Below are 17496 nucleotides of genomic sequence, written 5' to 3'. Positions count from 1 at the left end.
TGCCATAAGTTGGGAAGGGAGCCAGGCCTCCCTCCCTTTCCTATGAGAGTCCTTTATTTACTTCAACTGAGGGGTGGGCACGGGGTGTTAAATAAGGACTAGAGTAGGTGGGGATGCTGTACAGAGGGGCCCAGGAAGGGGGCTGGTGAATAGACAGCAGTTCAGTGCACCTGAGGCTGGGGGTGCCCATGGCAGAGTCCTCCTGGTGGCTCAGGGGGTGGGCCTAGCTTCTCGGCCTCCTGTTCCACTGACTGGCTCCCGTATGCACTGTCCTCTTTCACTTCTGTTGGGGAAGCAGACATAAGGAGGGGGTTAAGGGACAGTCAGGGCCTTTGGCTTTCCACCCTCCAGGCCCAGATGATCTTCTAGGTAGGACCCTTTTACCTGTGCTGGGCAGTTTGTCTCGGGCCTCAGGACCCCTTAGCAGCCTCACTCCTTCCTCTAGGCCCATGTCAGACAGAGCTTCCAGCAGGCCTGCTAAGTCCCCACCAGCCAGCTGGAGAGATGGAAGAGGTATGAGAACCTGAGTTATAGTTAGGATGTGGGGTCAGGAGCCCTGAGGCCAAGGAAGCACCTGGGATCTGAGACGGGAAAGGAAGCCAGGCACTGAGCAGGGGACAGGGCCCCACTGACCTTGTAACTGCGCAGGAGGCTGCCGCTGGGGGAAGCTGTCTTTCGATATGTGTCCACCAGGCTACGCAGCCCCAGCCGTTCTGCTAGCTCTGCCCAGCTGCCCTGAGCTCCTGGCCCATCTAGCAGATGCTCCAGGTTCTGCAGGACTGTATCCTCGAGTGGCAACTCTGGCCCTGAGGGGGACATACACATAAATGTGTCAATTACCTCCAGAGATGGGCACAGGCACGGACTCCATGTTTCATGTTTCTCCCATGGCAATCTGGTAGACAAGGCAGACCCCTTCAGAGGTTCTGAAGGAGAAGAGACCTCTGTGAGCAGGGGCTGGGGGCTGGGAATGAGTGAAGAGATCTCACCTGCAGGGCTGGGCGGGGTCAGGGGTGGCTCCATGGTGTCCTGAGCAGCATTTAGCAGCAAGGTCTTCACCTGAAGAGAGATCCTCAGCTTGGACTACTCCCATCCCAGTTCTTAAGCCCAGGTACCAGATACTTTGGACCCCATCCCTAAGCTGAGACTCCCTGTTCCCTGGTTCTTCTTGTCCCAGGCTGGCCTCACCTTGGTGCTGCGAGTGAGGTCAATAGGTGTGTGGCCCCGGAAGCTGCTTCGGGTGTCCCTCTCAGGCTCTTCAGAATCTGAGTCACTACCAGAGGTGGGAGGCGAAGGCAGTGGACACAGGGGCTCCTCGTTCTCTGCATGGATGTCAGCACCTAGGGGAGAGAGGTGCAATGGGAGCCCACATTCAGGATTGCACAGTGGGGGGCCTGGGAGGCACCCCTTTTTCTCCTCCCAGTCCTGTTCATATGCCCCTGAGGGTGAGACTGACCAGCCTTTAAAAGGAGGCGGGTGAGGGTTGGGGATCCCAATCCAGCTGCCAGGTGTAGGGGTGTGTTTCCCGCAAAGGTTCGAGCATTCACGTTGGCATGGAGCTGCAGGATACAAGGGAGTGGTTGATCACAGCACCAACTGACTGGCTTTCCCTCTCCCTACATTTTCACCATCCTTGGTCCCTCCATGGTCCTCATTCCCACCTTGGTGACCAGATGGGTGACCAACCCCAGCTCCTCCATCTCTGTGGCTAGGTGCAGAGCTGTTCGGCCCCCTTGCCGCTCTGCAGCCTCCACTTCAGCCCCATTGTCCACCAGCAGATCCAGGCACTCTGGGCTTCGGGCACGGACTGCCAGGTGTACTGGGTACAGCCCTAGGGACACAGGATACTCAGCCTGCAGCTGTGACCCCAATGTGGCCCCCTGACAAGCTGACCTCTACACCTTATGTGCACTCTAGGCACTCACCAGTTACCCTCCCTGGTCCCTACCCTTGCCCCTGGTCTAGATGAGGTGAAGAACTCACCCTCGAAGTCTGGCATGTGCAACAGTTGGGGCATGTTGGGAACTCCACTCCGCAGCAGTGCACCCAGCAGGTCAGGGGCACTGGCACCTGCCCTCAGTGCCAGGTGCACTGCTGAGTCTCCATGCCGATCCAGCAGTGCCGGGTCTGCGCCTACCTGCAGCAGGAAGCTCACCACGTTGGTCTGCCCAGTGATCACCGCCAGGTGCAAGGGTGTCTGGGAATGCAGGCAGAGTGAGCCAGGCTGGCCCCTGGCCTAGATCCACTGACCTTCCAACTCAGCCCCTCACCAATAGGTGCTCCTCACCTGGTGCAGGTGGTTGGTGATGTTGACCATGCCCAGGTGCCGAGCATGATAGATGACATGGGCTATCTGCTCGATGACACTGGTCTGCCCGTGAATAATGGCCAGGTGCAGCGGCCTAGGGATTGGGGAGCAAGACTCTGCTTTAGCAAGCCCAGCCAGCCGGAGTATCCTCTACCTTCAAAACCCCACAGCCTCCATAATCTGTCTTGCTGGGGCCTGTGGAGCCCAGACGTCTCCAAGGGCAATGCTGCACCTGAATTTAATCCTACCTGAGCAGCTTTTGAGGTACATAAGTACCTTTAACAGTTGACGAAACTGAAGTATAGAGAAATTAAGTACCTTCAACAGAACTAGTACATAGAGAGCCCGACTTGAAAGCGGGTCTGTTCAACTCCAGAGCACCCCACGACCTTCCACAGGACGGGACACCGAGTCCCAAATCCCCACCCTGGAGCCCCTCTCCCCTCTCCCCGCCACCCGCCCACCTACGTGTCTCCGTTCTCGTCCTGCGCCGTCAGCAGGTGGCGCTGTCCCGCCAGCAGCGAGCGCGCATCTGCGGTGACGCCGTAGTCGAGCAGGGCTCGGGCACTGCGCTGCGCCAGGCCGAACAGCCGCTCGTTGTACTCCCGGGCTGCGGGCGACAGGGGGCGTGGGCGTGGGCTAGAGACCCCCACACCCAGCGCCCAGACCACCCGAATTCCTGGGACTATACCTCGCTGCAGCAGCTCTGGGGCTTGTGGTTTGCGGTGGGGGTCCTCGGGGGGCGCGCTCGGTTCTGCTGCTTCCTCCCTAGCATCCCCGCTAGGCGCCCCAGCGGCCATCTGCGCCCCGCCCCCGCCTCCCGGGTAGCAGCCCATTGGGGCAGCCCCGGACTGGTAGGGGCTGTAGGCCAAGGAGGAGGGGAAAAAGCCGAGGCTGCCACCTGTGGAGACAAGCAGTCTGTGGGGAGGGGCACCAGCCTGAACTCTCCCAGATTACCTCCCCCACAACTTCTGTCCCCTTTACCCCTCCCTCCTCCATCGCCCTTCATGCCACCAGCACCCCCTCACCTCCTCCAGCTCCTCCATAACCCCCTGCTGAGCCCCCAGAGCCTCCACCCATGTGGGAGCCACCCCCAAAAGGCTGGGAGAAGGTGGGCAAGGCTTTCCTCCGCTTCCGCTGCACTTCCTCCTTGTCTGGGGGCAGAGGGAAATGAGGTGTTAGAACCCCAACTCATGGGTCACTCATGAGCCCTGTCCCAAGGTTGGTAATGACCCTTTCCCCCAAAGCCCTCAGGTTGGCTCGTAGGAACACCTCTTTCTGGGACCTTCCCCACTCCTAACTTGACTCATGGGTACCCTGATCTAATTCTTGGGACTTTCCAGCCCCCCCCCAGCCCCCTTGAGATCTTCAGGCCTGCTCCACCTTCCACCAGAGGGTAATAGGTGAACTGTTTGGAGTCAGAGACATCTCCCCCACGCTTGCGTTTCAGTTGCAGGAACACGGTTACAGGACGCTCAATCTTCATCTTGTGATAGGGAGGCGTCCGGAACACAATGGCATACTGGGCAAAAGGAAGACATAAAGTGTCGTTGAAGCCTTGGCCTAGATGGGCCCCCCAGCCCTGGCCTGGTAGTATCCCTACGGTACCTGTTTATGAACATCTGTGGGAGAGAAGTCCCCAAAGGCCTGCCACCCATTCTCATCATCTTCGTAGAACCGAACCTCAATGTCATCTGCAGGGAAGATTGAAGCTTGGCCACAACTTCTAGTGGAATCTTAAGGGCCATTTGTCCTGATGTTGCCCTGGCCCCCAATCTTGACACCCAGCATCCTTAGCTCCCAGCATGGGCTTCAGCCTCACCTTTCTGCACCTTGTCACAAAGCAGATAAACCTCATCTCCACCCCGTACAGAGCCAGCTGTTTTGTCCATGCGAGAAATCTTCAGGTTTGAGGCCCCAGGAGACTCTATGGAGGTGGGATATCAATTACTTGAAATGATGTAAGAGTCATGACCCCATTTATGGAGCCAAGTGCTTTGTATCATTATCTGAACAACCCCAAGAGGAACCACTAGTATCTGCATTTTCCCAAGGCAGAAGCCATACTCAGAGAGGCTAAAATGACTTGCTTAAGATCACTTAGTTATATGTGGCAGGGCCAAGTTCAAAGCCAGGCCTTTCTGACTCCACAGCTTGAGGTTGCCTGTCATGTTCCCTCTGACACCCAGGACTTGCATCCCAGGTAGTCAAGATACTCACTGCTGTCGTGGATGGGCTGGGAGATAACGGGCTTCAGGGGCAGGGAGAAGGAGCCGTCACTGGCTCGGAGGAAGGCGGAAAAACGCAGTCGCACGATGCTCAGATCCATCACCTTCTTCAACTCCTTGGCCTCCTGTTCCAGCTCCCGCCGCTCAGCCTCTGGGCAGTGGGCACAATGTGACCTCTGGATTCCTCCTCTACTCCTTCCATGACCACCTCCCATGACTCCCTCCCTCCCCACCGTACCCGTAAGGCCCTGGGGCCTGGAGCGGAGTCTCTGCCTCTGAAGTTTTTGTATCATAATCTCCATCATGTTCTTCTTGGTCACATGCAGGACGCCCAGGTTGTTAAATCTGGGTGGAGGAGGGAGAGTCAGAGGTATTGCAGGCAGTTCTTTCCTCCTGAGGCACCCGCCCCACTGCCAGGGCTCAGCTTAGCCCTACTTCCTCTAGGAAGCTTTTCTGGTTTTTACTTGGGGCCTTGGGTTCTGGGGCCAACCTAAGTCTCCTCCTAGACAGGACAGGTAGGCAATGAGGGGGCATGCCAGTGGGGGCCAGGGGTAGGGGGCACCTACTGGGCAGTCATGTCCTTGGGCCCCACAGACACGGCGCAGACCCCCAGTTCCGAGCATTGCTTGCCCACCAGGCTGTGGGCATGAGCACGAGGCGGGTCACTGTGTGTTACCAGGTCCACCTCGATCTTGGCTGGTCCCTCGTAGTTACAGATCTGGGAAGGTCGAGGGCTGTCAGTAATATCCCTGGATACACTGTCCACTAGCCCACCCTCAAGCACCATCCTTGCTCACCTTGACAGTAGGATAAGTCTTCCGGCCCTTCTCACTGGAGGCACCTGGCAGCCCTCCATGGGAGGGGCCTTCACAGCCATATCGAAATCGGAAGCCTCGCTGAAGGTTCCAGGGTAGAGTGATATTGTGACCAGGAGAGACCCCCCCAGAGCCAGCCACACCCCCTGCGAGCAGTGACCATAATGACTGGTAGTGTCTGCCTGAATCACAACCACACCACTGTGATCAGCAGCAGCCAACTGTTCCAACCTGAAGTGGCTTCTGTGGTCAGTGACCCTCCCCACGGCCACCCAGCTACACCTACCCCATTTGCCCCCAAAGCTGAAGCGGTCCCATACCATCCCTTCCATTTTACTTACCTGCTTAGGCTGTTCCACAATCACCAGGTAGGGGCCGTCAGCTGTGGACAGAGGGGCCTTGCTGATCCAGGATCTCTGAGCCCATCCCCAAGGCAGAAGGCACAGTCTCCCCTTCCCCCTCCCTCTAAGACAAGGGGAGGTTAGGAGACTTACTAACCTGACTCTGGGGCAGGCTCCTTGGGTTCCATAATAGAAGGGTTGAATTTGAAATCGTCATATTCAATAATGCCATCCAGACCCTGCTTTGGAGACAGACTGGGGTGGCAGCTGATTCTGAGCCGCCCCCAGGGCCCTCCACCTCCCAACTCTCCAAACCCTCAGTAATCACTACTTCTCTCCTCATGCCCATAAAAGAGCTCCCATTGAAAGCAGTTTGCAGAGAGACTAACAGGCAGGCTGAGATCATCTGAGGGCATTACAGGTGTAGGGGAGCAGAGGGGACACCGGCCGACTGGCAGACAAGCAGACAAACACGGGGGCAGCCAGCCGGCTTTGGGGCCAGGCGGAGTGACTCACTGGGTCGTAGCAACTCTCCATGTCTCTGGGCTAGGCCCGGTTCTGTCTGGTGGCTCCGGCCGGGTTCTCTTCCCCAGAGTTTCAGGCGCCCGCCTTAGGTTGGGGGGAGTGGCGGGGGCAGGGAGAGACAAATCAGGACCGGAATGTGGAAGAGAGGGGGGCCCAGATTTGGGGGAGGGTCGGATCTCCTCCAGCCACCCGTCCGGGTGTGGCGGGAGAGATCCGGTGGAGGGCGAGATCCGGAGCTGGGCTGGGCTGGGTCGGGGAAGGGGCAGGAAAGTTAGAACAGCTTAGGAAAGTCCCGAAAATACCAGGGGGAGGCGGGGCCGGAGGGGGCGGGCCTGGAAATGACGCACTGGCCACGCCCCCGAGGCGGGAGGGGCGCCAGGTCGGCACCGGCCCGTGGACTCACGCAGCCTCTGGGCAGAGGGGCAACCAGACCCAGGGAAGCCCCCATGGGGGTTAGGTCCCCCTCCTCCCTTCAGAGCAGGTGCCGGGGACTAGAGGGTCTTTCAAGGCCCGGGGAGGCTGCTAGTTAGGGTGCGAGGCCCGCCTCCCTCCTCCTTCCCCTCCCCCACTCTGGAGCAACCTTGGGATTTTCTACCCAAAGGGAGGCCACGGCTGATTCACCCGGGGGCTTTTGGGGGGACATTCCTGCTGTAGGAAGGCCTCCTCCCAGAAGGCCTGTAGGCGGGGGCTCTTCCCACTTGGGGGGCTCCGGGGTTCTCTTGGGGCTTCGGGGTGGTGGGAGGAAAGGTGTCTCTTCTTTGGGATGGACCCCTCTCACCGAAACATCTCGGCAGCGGTTGATTCCCACACCGCACCTGCTATGGGTGCCCACGCCCCTGCTCGAGCCCCATAGTGGTGTGTAATACACGTGTGTCTCCACCACAGGTATACAAGTGTATTTTGGCCCATGTGCTGGCGTGCGTGTGCAACAGGTGAGCGTCCTTAAACTTCTCAGTGTGGACACATATCTGAACTTGTCTTGATATGTAAGGGCACAGGTGAACATATCTTTGTGCGTGAAGGGCATGGGTCCAGGCACCTGTGAAAGGTGAGCATGTTGGTGTGTGTATATGTGTGCGATTCTGAGTACATGGACGATGCTGTGCACTCGCCGGCATAGGTACGGGTCCGCGTGTCTCTGTACGAGGATGTGGATGTGTATCCGGGTGTCTTGTGCGTGTGCGTGCTCTGCGTGTGTGTGTGCATCTGCTGCTTTCCAGCCCTGGAGCTCCCTCAGTTACAGGCCCTCCTCCCTCCCTTCCCAGTGTCTCCGCCACCCAGCGATCTGAACCCGGCCACTCACCGCGGCGGCGGCTTCGGTTCCGGCTTCTCTCCGGGCCCGACCCACCTCGGACGGGTCGCGACACCTCTCCAGTCACCAGGGCTCCAGGGGGGAAAGCCCCTTTTCCGCCCCCGAGAGGGGGGAATTCCCGTGACGTATCCGTGCGTCACGCCCCATGCCCCTTTTCATTGGCTGAAAGTTTAACTCCGGATGCTTACAGCCAATCAGGAGCGACTCAGGCGTGTCCCTGAGGGGAATACTCGCGCCTCGCCGGGAGTGGGGAGTGGAGACGACTGTCAGCCAGGCTCCGGCTCTAGTGGGGGACCAGCCAGAGGCGAGATTCGTGGAACTAGCGCCACCCCGGGCCGAGGGCCCCGACTCCGGTCTCCTCACTCCCTCAGGCCTGCCTCAAACAACTGGCAGCCCCCGCTGCCCCTCGGCTTTTGCTGTGCCTACAGCTTGGCCGGGGAACCCCAGGGGGAAGCTGAGGGGCCCCAGCCCTCCGGTGGCCTGCCCCGAGCGGGGCCCCGCTGCCGGGAAGTTAGGGGAAGAGGAAGTTAGTTGCTCTTGCCGTCGGTCCCAGGCGCCATCTGGCGGCCTTTCTGGAGCCCCAAGGAGACTCTAACCGTCCTCCGTTCTGACTCATTCTCCCCTGGAAGAGACAATCTGGACCTAAAACTTCCTCTATAAATGACAGGTTCACAGCGGGGCAGACTTTCAGACCTCACTGAGCTCAGGAGCTCTGCGCCCGAAAAGGCTTTGCTCATCCATCCCAGAGATTTGGAATATTAGAATTAAAAAGGTATCCACGATCTTAATAGTTCAAACTTTCTCTGATATAGGAAATTGCCTTTTATGTAGTTCCTAACGTCCGCTTGTATGCTTCTAGTGGCAGCAAGGTCAGTACAGGATTTCACAAGGTACTAACTCTGAGGCTGGACACCTCTGCTTGGTAGAGTTTCCCTTTATGAGGCACCATGAGCAACCTCCATTCCTGGAGTCGTCCTACCTTGGGCTCACAGTCAAACACAGGCCGTCTTTTCAGATCTTTCCTGCAACTTCCCCTGACCTTCTTAATAATGGAATTACAGGTCTGCACTAGCTCTGCATAAAGAAAGACTATTATGGCCCTTGATTTGGGTTCTTTATTTCCTGTTACTTCCTCTTCCTCTTAATCTTGCCTACAAATGGAATGTGCCAGGTACCATATTAAGGTACTTTAGTATACATTTTTGCTCTTCCAACAACTCCAGGGGATAAATATTACCTTCCTTTACTGATGAAGAAATTAAGTCTCAGAGAGGTGAAGTAACACAGCTAGCAAGGGACAGAACAAGAATTCAAAGCCAGTCTGTTAAATCTAGGATGAAACTCTTTCCCCACAAATTTGTATAAACCATAAAGAATGCAGAGAATAGTATAATGAACCCACAACCCTGGCGTATCAGGATGATGCTCTAACCAACTGAGCTATCTGGCCAGGGCCTGGTATCATTCTTATGCACTTAGAAAATTCACCTTTATTCTTGGTTGCGTACATCTCTTTTTATTTCCAGTTTTCTAGTGAATTCTTAGCTTACTAGGTAATAGCCTGTTTCTTCAGATGCTCAACCTTTTATTTTTCATGAGAGGCTATAGAAAATGTATGTATAGATGGTCCCCAACTTCAATGGTTAGACTTGAGATTTTTCAACTTTACAACGGTGTGAATGAGATATGCATTCAGTAGAAATTGTACTTTGAATTTTGAATTTTACTCTTTATCGCAGGCTAGCAATATGCTTGCTGTATGATACTCTCTTGTGATGCTGGACAAGGCAGCAAGTCTCAGCTCCCTGTCAGCCATGTGATCATGAAGGTAAACAACCAGTACTCTAAAGTATATTCATTTTAGATGTGTGAGATGATTTTGCCCAACTGTAGGCTAATGTTAGTGTTCTTAACACATTTAAAGTAGGCTAAGATATGAGGTTTAGTAGGTTAGGTATATTAAATGCATTTTTGATTTATGATATTTTCAACTTATAGGTTTATTGGGATGCAAGCCCATGGTAAGTGAAGGAGCATTGGTAGCTTTGGAGGGTTTCCACACCACCACCACCACTTTCAAATTGAAGCAGTGTTATAGGAAAGACCATGAGGTTTAGAATGAGACAGACCTGGGTTTGAGTCCCAACTCCCTAACTTCCCAGGGACTTGGTATCTCTGAAGCCATTGCCTCGTCCATAAGAGTGGTGCATACCTCTACAAGGTGTGTGAGCATGCACTTAATATTGACACACAAAGTCACTTCTCCATGGCAGGGTCTCTAGCTTTCCTCTGAACTTGTTAAAATCTGCTCTCCTAGCGTTCTTACAGAACGCATCATTAAGACCAGCATTTCCCTCTGAATTACTACCCACAAGGTTATTTGTCACTTCCACATCACCGAGCCACTCTTCCTTGTTTGTCAGAATTAGGGCCTGAATATTAGTTTTTCTTGTAGCTTCCTTTGCCTCCTCAGAGACAACATTGCCAACAACACAAGTCATGTATATGTCAGCTGACCTTTCTATAACAGAATGAGACTTCCAACAAATGTTTTTCTTTGCTACCCGGCAGGGAGAGGGTCAGTTTGCAATCATCCCAGCTTCTTTCCTAATATTTGCAGGCCAACTGAGGAACACAGATTTGTCGCATTCCTTCGACCACAGGATGGTTTTCGGGCTTGTTTGCAGCAGCCAACATTATCAACCTCCCCCACCCCCAAACACTTGCAAGCTTCTAAAGGCAGAGCTTGTAGGTGGTAGAACAGAGACATCATAGCTGTTACAAGCCAAGGGGCCGAGTGTCTACCTGACTGTAGTTCCTGTCTTTTTTGCACTTGTACAGGAAAGTGCAGTCATACTCCTAATTTTCCCATGGGCAGGGCTGGGAAACCAGGGACAGTCTGGGACTACTTGGGGAAGAAGGAAGGGAAGAGGTAGAAACTAGTATAGGAGCTCAGGTCTCATGTCAGTATTTTCCACATCAGGCTATTCCCATTTCTGAGGCACTCTTTTCCACACCTGAGGGAGGCACTTACAGAGGTCCAGACTCCCAGCGACATCCACATGGTTATGTTGAGCACAGGGAAGCCCTAGATGCTGAATGATCACATAGCCAGCTAGGCCCAAATGAAGACAGTGAGTCTCCCTAACTCTCCATGAGGTCAGCTAGTAGTACAACATGGAACCACTCCCTCCCCCTCTGGGGGAAGGGACCATTATGGAGGAAACCAAGGTGATATAGGTGCTTCACTTGGGAAAGCTTAATACATAGCATCCTGCATCCAACCCACAGTACCTAAGCCAGGCAGGGGCTACACAGCCTGCCCCATTCACACGCCCACCTAGCTTACCCTGATGCAAGGGGACAGAAGAGGAGGGGTTCTCCAATCATGCTTCAGTGACTGGCATGGATGGAGGCTGTGGGGTGGAAAAAATTGTTCCTCCTCAGTTTGGAGCCCAAATGAATATCCTGTGCCCAGATACACACGATCACAGCTGTGGGCAAGATGGCCCCCTCCTATGCCCCATAGGCTCCTTTTGCTCCTGGACATTGAGGCACATCAAAAGGAAGACTTCTGAATAACTACAGCTCAGCTCTGGTTTCCCTTTGACCTCAGTCTGTGTTGTCTCAGGTGTCCCCCTTGGAGCAGTTAGGTGAGAGGACAACTGCCTAAACCCCTGGCACATCCCTGCTGGCAAGGGTGCACTGCTGGGCTGATGGTGGTGGTCCGGCAGCAGCAGTGGTAAGGGAATCCTGACCTCAGTCCTGGAGTCTGGCAGGGGGCCACATGGACCAGACTATTGACAGGTTCCATGTCACTTCTGTTCATGAAAGGTCCAAGCCCTGGGTATTCTGATAACATGGTGCCCACAAGTTCAAGAAGGAAACCAGAGGGAAAACCATTGATGTTGGTACTAAGACATTTATTACATCATAAAAAGTCCATTGTCCTGTTTTTCCATATGTACACGTTCCTGTGGGCAGTCCCACTGTCCAGCCCCATCTGCCCACCCTCCATGGTGCCAATCAGCTCTCCAAACTGACCAAGTTAGTAAAAGAGGAAGAACTGGAGAAGGTGGCCCAAGGCTGATGGGAGTGGGGATGGGAGAGGGAAACAAAGTGCAGAGTGGTTGGCTTGGCTCTCAATGCCTGACGATGGGCAGGAGGGGCACAAGGACGGGCACTGCAGGGCTGGCACAGTGATGCCTCCCCAGAGCTACCAGGCTGCAGGTGATACCTGAGTGTGTTCTCAGGTTGGATCCCCAAGAATGGAGAGCAGAGCAGGAAGAAGGTCCTGCAGTCTGACTGTGGGTCCTAGTAAGGGCTATGAAAGTTCTCTTTTTCAGGTCCCCATACAAGTAGCAGCGACAACAGCTCAGGCTGGGTCTGAAGAGTTTGTGGCCTCTGGGACAGTTGGAGGGGGAGCCAGGGACAGCCTGGTAGTCCTGGTCCTGATCTCTGAGGGGTCTACTTTAGTTGACCTCAGAGGTGGGCATGGGGTCTGTGGGGCGAGGTGTGGCCAGGAGGGGCACTGGTGAGGTGGCTTCAATGAGAGCAGGATTGAGGATGATGGGCAGAGTCATGGGTGGCACGCCCACCTGCAGTGGAGAGGCCAAAGGCTGCAGGATCAGTGGGGGCTGAGCCAGGGGTGGAGGCCCGTCTGTGGTAGGGCTCAGTCTGCTGGGGCTAGATGCCACTGGTGATCCAGGGGAGCTGCTGTTGCCAGGTCGGGGGCCCTCAGGCTTCTCAAAGTCTGTAAGGAGAAAGAACAAGGTGGCTGCTGTTAGACTCCCTCATGCCAATCTTTGCTCCTCCCCACTCCCCTGAGCAGAATGACCCCTCCCAGGCTAAATAGTTGGGAGTCTCCCTTGAAACTCATTCCAATGCCCAGCTATCTTATCTCTACGCTCTACCTCCTTTGCTGTATTTCTAGTCAGGTTAATTTTGGTCTGGTCTTTATTAGAATTCCTGAAGGAAAACCTTTGCATATTCTCCAAGTCCCAGAGCCAGCTTTCTCCTCTCAGGCCTGAAAATCTCAAGCACCTAGCTCATCATAACTTATTTGGTCCTGCCATTTCTGATAGGAAGAGCAGGCAGATAGGATTCTCTGGTTCTCCCCTTCCCCTGGCTCACAGCCAGGCTCAGCAGCAACCCCAAGCTACCCTGGGCCTCCTCTTAGGCCTCCTGTTTCCTGCTCAACACCCAGCAGGCTGGCCCAGAGGAACTCACCACAGGCCCCCAGTTCAGAGGACACTTCTGGGGGAGGTGGATGGCCAGGTGTCCTGGTGTCTCCAGCAGTAGGAGTCAGGTGGGCTGAGGCCAGAGGTTTTTGTGCATGAGGCTCCATGGGCATGGGGTCTGGAAAGGGCAAAGAATCCAGATGGCAGCTCTTAATGCTTTCTTTCAAGTGAAGCCTACTACCCACCAGTCTTCCCATACACCTAGAACATAGAGAACTAGTCAGCTCCAGACTCTTTGATGAAGCTGGGCTGAGCCCCTTACCCTGGATGACAGTCTGCTTGAAGAGCTCATCTCGTAGGTGGGGCAGAAAACAGTCAATGCGCTCCCAGGTGATCTCCCAGAGGGCTGAGGGGCTGCCTCCTCGGGCATCTGCACTGTGGAAAATCTCCGCTGTGTCCATCACCAGGAGCATGTTCTTCAGAGACTCAGGGATGGCCTCTGACTACAGGTGGCAGTGGGACCATAAGAATTGGAGACAGCATGGGAGAATATGGTAAGGAGGAGGTAGCCACCAAGGGGGAAACAGTAAGACTTCTAGCAGGTGGGAGAGGAAGCAGGCAGCAGGAGTCAGGCTGAGGTAGAACGTACCAGTAAGTCACTGGAGCCTGCATGCATGTACTTGTCCATGAAGTCCAAGATGGTCAGCCAGAGGGCCGCAAAGGTAGAGAGTGACAGCAGCGGAGACAGGTGCTGCAGGAAGACCTATGGCCCACCAGCCCCTTTTAGCCAAGGGTAGGGTAGGAGCCTTCTATACCCTTCTCCAAGGCTAGGAGGTAAGCCTGCCCTCCCTTGTATGGAAATCTTAGATTAGAGGTTTCTCTGAATTCCAAAATCCACCCAGATCCCTAAGTCCCACTGAGTCTCCATAGCTAGGGTCCTGAGCACCTACATTGCATCTCTAGGTCCTACCAGCAGTTTTGGCTTCCCTCCTTGTGAAGAGGCAGGAGAGTGGGTGGGTGTAGGGTGGTGAGCAGTACCTTGGAGAGCAGTGTAGAAGCCCTCATCCGGGTCTCCTCCATCCCGCCCACATCTGCAGGGCTGATGTTCTCCAAGAGCTTGGTCAGTAGAGGAAACAGCACCTGGTGGGTAAATAGCCAACATCTCCTAGCAGGGTCAGCTGGCACCCTTGCACCAAGGAAGCCAGGGGCTGGGGTGGATGGGTACTGAGCGAAGGGGAAGGTATGATACAGGCTGAAGATTGCCATTAGGGGCTCTTCAGGCTGCCTTGCTCTCCTTATCTTAAGGATTTGAACTTTAACTTAAGACTAGAGGGAAGTCCTACCTTGTTAAAACAGGACTCCCATTCCAGAGCATCTAGCTTCTGTAGATCATGTACCAGTAGTGCTCGCTGCAGATAGGTCAGTGCCTGCATCCGCACCTGGCGCCGGGCATCACAGCATAGGCAGGCAATGCCTGAGAGTGAGAACAGGCTCAGGATCCTTCAGGCATTCCAATCCTGGTACTTCCCAAGCTCCAGGTCCACCTCTGCCCCTCCCCTGCCTGCTCCCCCAAGGTTTACCCTGCAGTAAGGGGCACCAGCAGTGGGCCCAGAGGGTGCGTGAATCCGCTTCGATCTTCCGACCACTTGTCTCCAGGTGGCGCTGCTCCTCTGCCCATGAGCTGTAGATAGAGGCTGCCCGAGTGTGCAGGGTATGCATCAGGTCTAGCAACTGGGGTCACAAGAGGGGAAGGACATGAGTGGGGTTAGGTCTGGTGAACCCCTCTACTGTCCCTAAGTCCTCAAGGGATCCCCTAGTACCAATCACACCATACTTCACCCCTCTCCTCTCTTCTTGATTTTATGAAGCTAGTTGCCCAGTCCTAGCCAGTGTTTCCCAAAGTTGGGTATTACGCCTAACAGAGGAGACTTAAGGAGGAGGTGTGGACTAAGTATTTAATAATACTGAATTACACAGTGAAAAAGATACTTTCTTTTCAATTCTCTTTCACACCTGACTATAGACAAAACCTTATCATGTTAATCTTATTTTAAAAACAGAAAGCATACCTCAGGCTCAGAGGCTTTGATGGGTAATAGTGTCTGCCCAGATTTAATAATTTGTTTTCATCATTTTTCTTAGGCTATTCTACTTAAGACAATTAGCTATCTATTTATTTAGTGATAAAAATTCTGCTCATAAAATCAATTTTATATGCCTTGAATAGGCACAGAATAACTCTAGAAAGATAGACAAGAAACTGGTGGCAGTAGTTCTGTCTGGTGAGAACTTAGTGGCTAGGGAATGGAATGGAACAGAACTTACTTTTATCTGTTTACCCTTTTGTACCTTTTGAACTTTGTACCATGTGCATGTATTACTGATTCAAAAAATAAACCTTAGTTTAAAAATTAAGCAAACAAAGACTTACAGGTGGGGACACTGTGGAGGTGGTGGCTGAGGGCCTGGCCCCTCCTCTCAGTCCTGGCTGTCCCTGGCCCCGCCCATGCTCCCAAAGTCAGGTGCAGGGAGAGAGGAGGAAGTAAAGGGTGCCATACTTACGTCCTGACTGACCTGTAAAGACACCGTATGGTAGCTGACAGGCACGCCTTCATCTTCATCGTCGTCACTATGCCCACCCCGAGTGGCATGTTGGCTGGACGTTCGAGGCCGCCGAAGCACTGAGCCTTCCTTGGATTTCTTCTTGAAGCGGTTCCCTTTGCTGTCATATTTATGACTCTTGCCACGTTTCTCTTGGGACTTGCACCCTGAGCAGAGCCAGATCCAGGTCACATTTCCGCAAACATGGGCACAGATGGCCTGCCTTTTCCTCCCTGTCCCCTGTATATTCACATGGCTACTCCCCAACTGTCCCTTCATTGGGTGACCCACCGCCATTAAGACTGGCCTCCACAAAGATGCGGAGAGTCTTGACGCAGAGCTCAAAGTTGTCGGGTGTGATGTGGGCAGCGTCACGCACGATGAAAGACAGCGATTCCACACACTTAAGCAGGGACTTAGTGTCATGTGGCCCGAGGTCCAATCCCACTGTTAGACTGTACTGATTGACCAGGGGTGACGGGCCTGGCCGGCTGGGTCCAGTCCCAAGCCCTGGCTTGGAGTTGTCAATGTCATCCTTCCCCACCTGTAAAATACACAGAGGAGCTGGGAACCCAGGCTTGAACCAGATCTTCCCCTGGATGCCCCTCAGAGGACCAGAAATCTTCCCCACATGCCAAGGAGGGAAGTCTCATCTGCTGTCCATAGGCTCACTCACCACTAACCAACCACTGTTGACCATGTCAGCATCTGTCGCTGATCGGTGGATCTTGCCAGGCCTGCCATGGTCAGTGTAGACCTCCGAGTCGGAAGTGTACCCTCGGTCCAGGCTCGTATCATTTTGATGGTAGGATGGGAGTTCACTGTCTGATTGAGCCCCTGAGCCGTCAAGGAGAAAGGCAGAGTCAAAGTGAGGTTGGGGACATTGGGTGAGGAAATAATTTCAGCTCTCAGAAGAAAGGTGCTGAAGCCTGGCCTCTCCTCTTTCTTGGTCTGGCTTAGTTTCAGCCCTGTCACCAGAGGGCTGAAGGATGGTCTGGACAGCTTCTCTCTTGACCAAACAGGGCAGCAGGCTAATTTGGGTTCCTGATGGCATCTAGGAGCAACTGTCAGGGGAGGGAGGTGGCAGTTTCTCACAGTTTCTGAGAAAACAGTCCTCAGGACAGTAGTTAGCCTGACTTCACGCCTTCTCTGCTACCTACTTGCCTTCATGCTGAGGGTGTGCTGGGGAGAAGCCAGTGGGTATAGGAAGCTATGGAAGCAGATGGCTGAAGCCATGGGTATCTAATCTGCTGAACACAATAACCTGTTTTTTCTTCCTGTATCAACCTCTGCAGCCATAACTGTTATCTGCCAGTATGGGTCTCCCTGGAAAAGGGCTTACCAGCATCAGGTGCATCAGCCCTGGCTGTGGCCTGCAGGGCAGCTGGAGGCTTCACGCCTGAGCCAATGCACTCCAGCAGCGTGAAGAGGGTAGCCCAGTCATCACCTGAGTGGATGTTAGCAGCGTTGGTCTTAAGGAGTTCATGGAGCCCAAAGGCTACCTGGTGACTGACTCGAGACAGCACGCTGGGCTTCATTAGTAGCAAAATGCGCAGGGACAGCAATACCTGGGTAGGAGTAGGAAGAGGAAGAGGCATACAACTTCTCGTCTAGTCTCCTTTCCCACCAGTCTTCTTAGGCCAGTGAGGATATTTTGACTAGGACCTAAGTTAGGGTACAGCACCTGGTCTTTTTTTTCAGTGCTTTTATTTTTAAATTAAAATTTTTATTGAGAAACTTATAGGTTATGTATTATAAGAAATAACACAAAGAGATCCCTTATACACTTTGTCCAGTTTACCCCCAATGGCAACGTTATGCAAAACTATGGTATAATATTATAACTAGAATACTGACATTGATACAATCCACTAATTTATTCAGATTTCCTCAGTTTTACTTCTACTCATGTGTGTATTAAGTTCTACACAATTTATTCACCTGTGTAGGTTTGTATCCACTACTAGTCAAGATGCTGAAGAGTTCTACCACAGGATCCCTCATGTTACCCCTTTATAATCACATCTGCCTGTTTCCTGAGCCCATCCTTAATCCCTGGCAATCTGTCCACAACTTCTAAAACCATGTCATTTCAAAAATTTAATAAATGGAATTATATAGTATATAACCTTTTGGGATTGGCATTTTTCACTCGGCCTAATTCCAAGTTGTTGCATGTATCAACA

At 53.6% G+C, this 17496-nt stretch overlaps 2 protein-coding genes and 1 long non-coding RNA gene across 17 annotated transcripts in view; 1 reads left to right on the top strand and 2 right to left on the bottom strand.

Moving 5' to 3' along the window:
* Window positions 1–7605, bottom strand: NFKB2 (nuclear factor kappa B subunit 2). Of its 3 annotated transcripts, XM_081158738.1 has the most exons (23): window positions 7521–7605; window positions 6209–6301; window positions 5850–5931; window positions 5693–5733; window positions 5334–5432; window positions 5103–5254; window positions 4775–4881; window positions 4529–4687; window positions 4131–4235; window positions 3917–4002; window positions 3692–3830; window positions 3337–3462; window positions 3000–3209; window positions 2777–2918; window positions 2288–2402; window positions 1984–2197; window positions 1662–1831; window positions 1457–1559; window positions 1189–1340; window positions 990–1059; window positions 634–806; window positions 385–496; window positions 1–283 (listed from the first exon to the last, which is right to left on the bottom strand). In XM_081158738.1, the coding sequence occupies exons 2-23, from the start codon at window positions 6227–6229 to the stop codon at window positions 162–164; spliced, it is 2700 nt and encodes an 899-aa protein (XP_081014864.1). In that variant the 5' UTR covers window positions 6230–6301; window positions 7521–7605; the 3' UTR covers window positions 1–161. The 3 variants fall into 3 exon arrangements, with proteins under 3 accessions (XP_081014864.1, XP_081014866.1, XP_081014865.1); XM_081158740.1 differs by lacking the exon at window positions 3337–3462; XM_081158739.1 differs by lacking the exon at window positions 7521–7605 and having other exon boundaries at window positions 6209–6528.
* Window positions 6578–8633, top strand: LOC308567345. The gene is made up of 3 exons (XR_014000291.1): window positions 6578–6698; window positions 7103–7149; window positions 7483–8633. It is a non-coding gene; the product is annotated as an uncharacterized lncRNA (long non-coding RNA).
* A 2795-nt stretch (window positions 8634–11428) lies between these two features.
* The window catches only part of GBF1 (golgi brefeldin A resistant guanine nucleotide exchange factor 1), a 103575-nt gene continuing 97507 nt past the window's right edge, over window positions 11429–17496 (bottom strand). For 7 of the 13 annotated variants that reach the window (XM_081157634.1, XM_081157629.1, XM_081157640.1 and 4 more), the window contains 11 exons: window positions 16653–16878; window positions 15987–16147; window positions 15602–15854; window positions 15284–15477; window positions 14290–14440; window positions 14053–14183; window positions 13748–13849; window positions 13359–13472; window positions 13032–13212; window positions 12759–12887; window positions 11429–12282 (listed from right to left, as the gene is read on the bottom strand). In XM_081157634.1, the coding sequence (XP_081013760.1) occupies window positions 12002–12282; window positions 12759–12887; window positions 13032–13212; window positions 13359–13472; window positions 13748–13849; window positions 14053–14183; window positions 14290–14440; window positions 15284–15477; window positions 15602–15854; window positions 15987–16147; window positions 16653–16878 (1923 nt within the window). In that variant the 3' untranslated portion in view covers window positions 11429–12001. Of the gene's footprint in view, window positions 12283–12758; window positions 12888–13031; window positions 13213–13358; window positions 13473–13747; window positions 13850–14052; window positions 14184–14289; window positions 14441–15271; window positions 15478–15601; window positions 15855–15986; window positions 16148–16652; window positions 16879–17496 lie in introns of all 13 variants that reach the window. The other 6 variants (XM_081157633.1, XM_081157639.1, XM_081157628.1 and 3 more) reach the window with 1 other exon arrangement.

Source organism: Miniopterus schreibersii (genome assembly GCF_964146895.1).
Source record: "Miniopterus schreibersii genome assembly, chromosome: 14".
In the NCBI taxonomy this organism is placed as follows: Eukaryota; Metazoa; Chordata; class Mammalia; order Chiroptera; family Miniopteridae; genus Miniopterus; species Miniopterus schreibersii.
Note: the sequence above shows the minus strand (reverse complement) of the source record. Positions and strands in the feature narration are given on the sequence as shown.

Bases quoted from the DNA above. Each gene is read 5' to 3' on its own strand.
- NFKB2 (XM_081158738.1), bottom strand. From the start codon at position 6,229: ATGGAGAGTTGCTACGACCCA. The intron at 3,210-3,336 runs GTGAGGGGGTGC...TTGTCTCCACAG, and splicing joins TTATGGAGGAGCTGGAGGAG to GTGGCAGCCTCGGCTTTTTC. The intron at 1,560-1,661 runs GTGGGAATGAGG...TGTATCCTGCAG, and splicing joins TCACCCATCTGGTCACCAAG to CTCCATGCCAACGTGAATGC.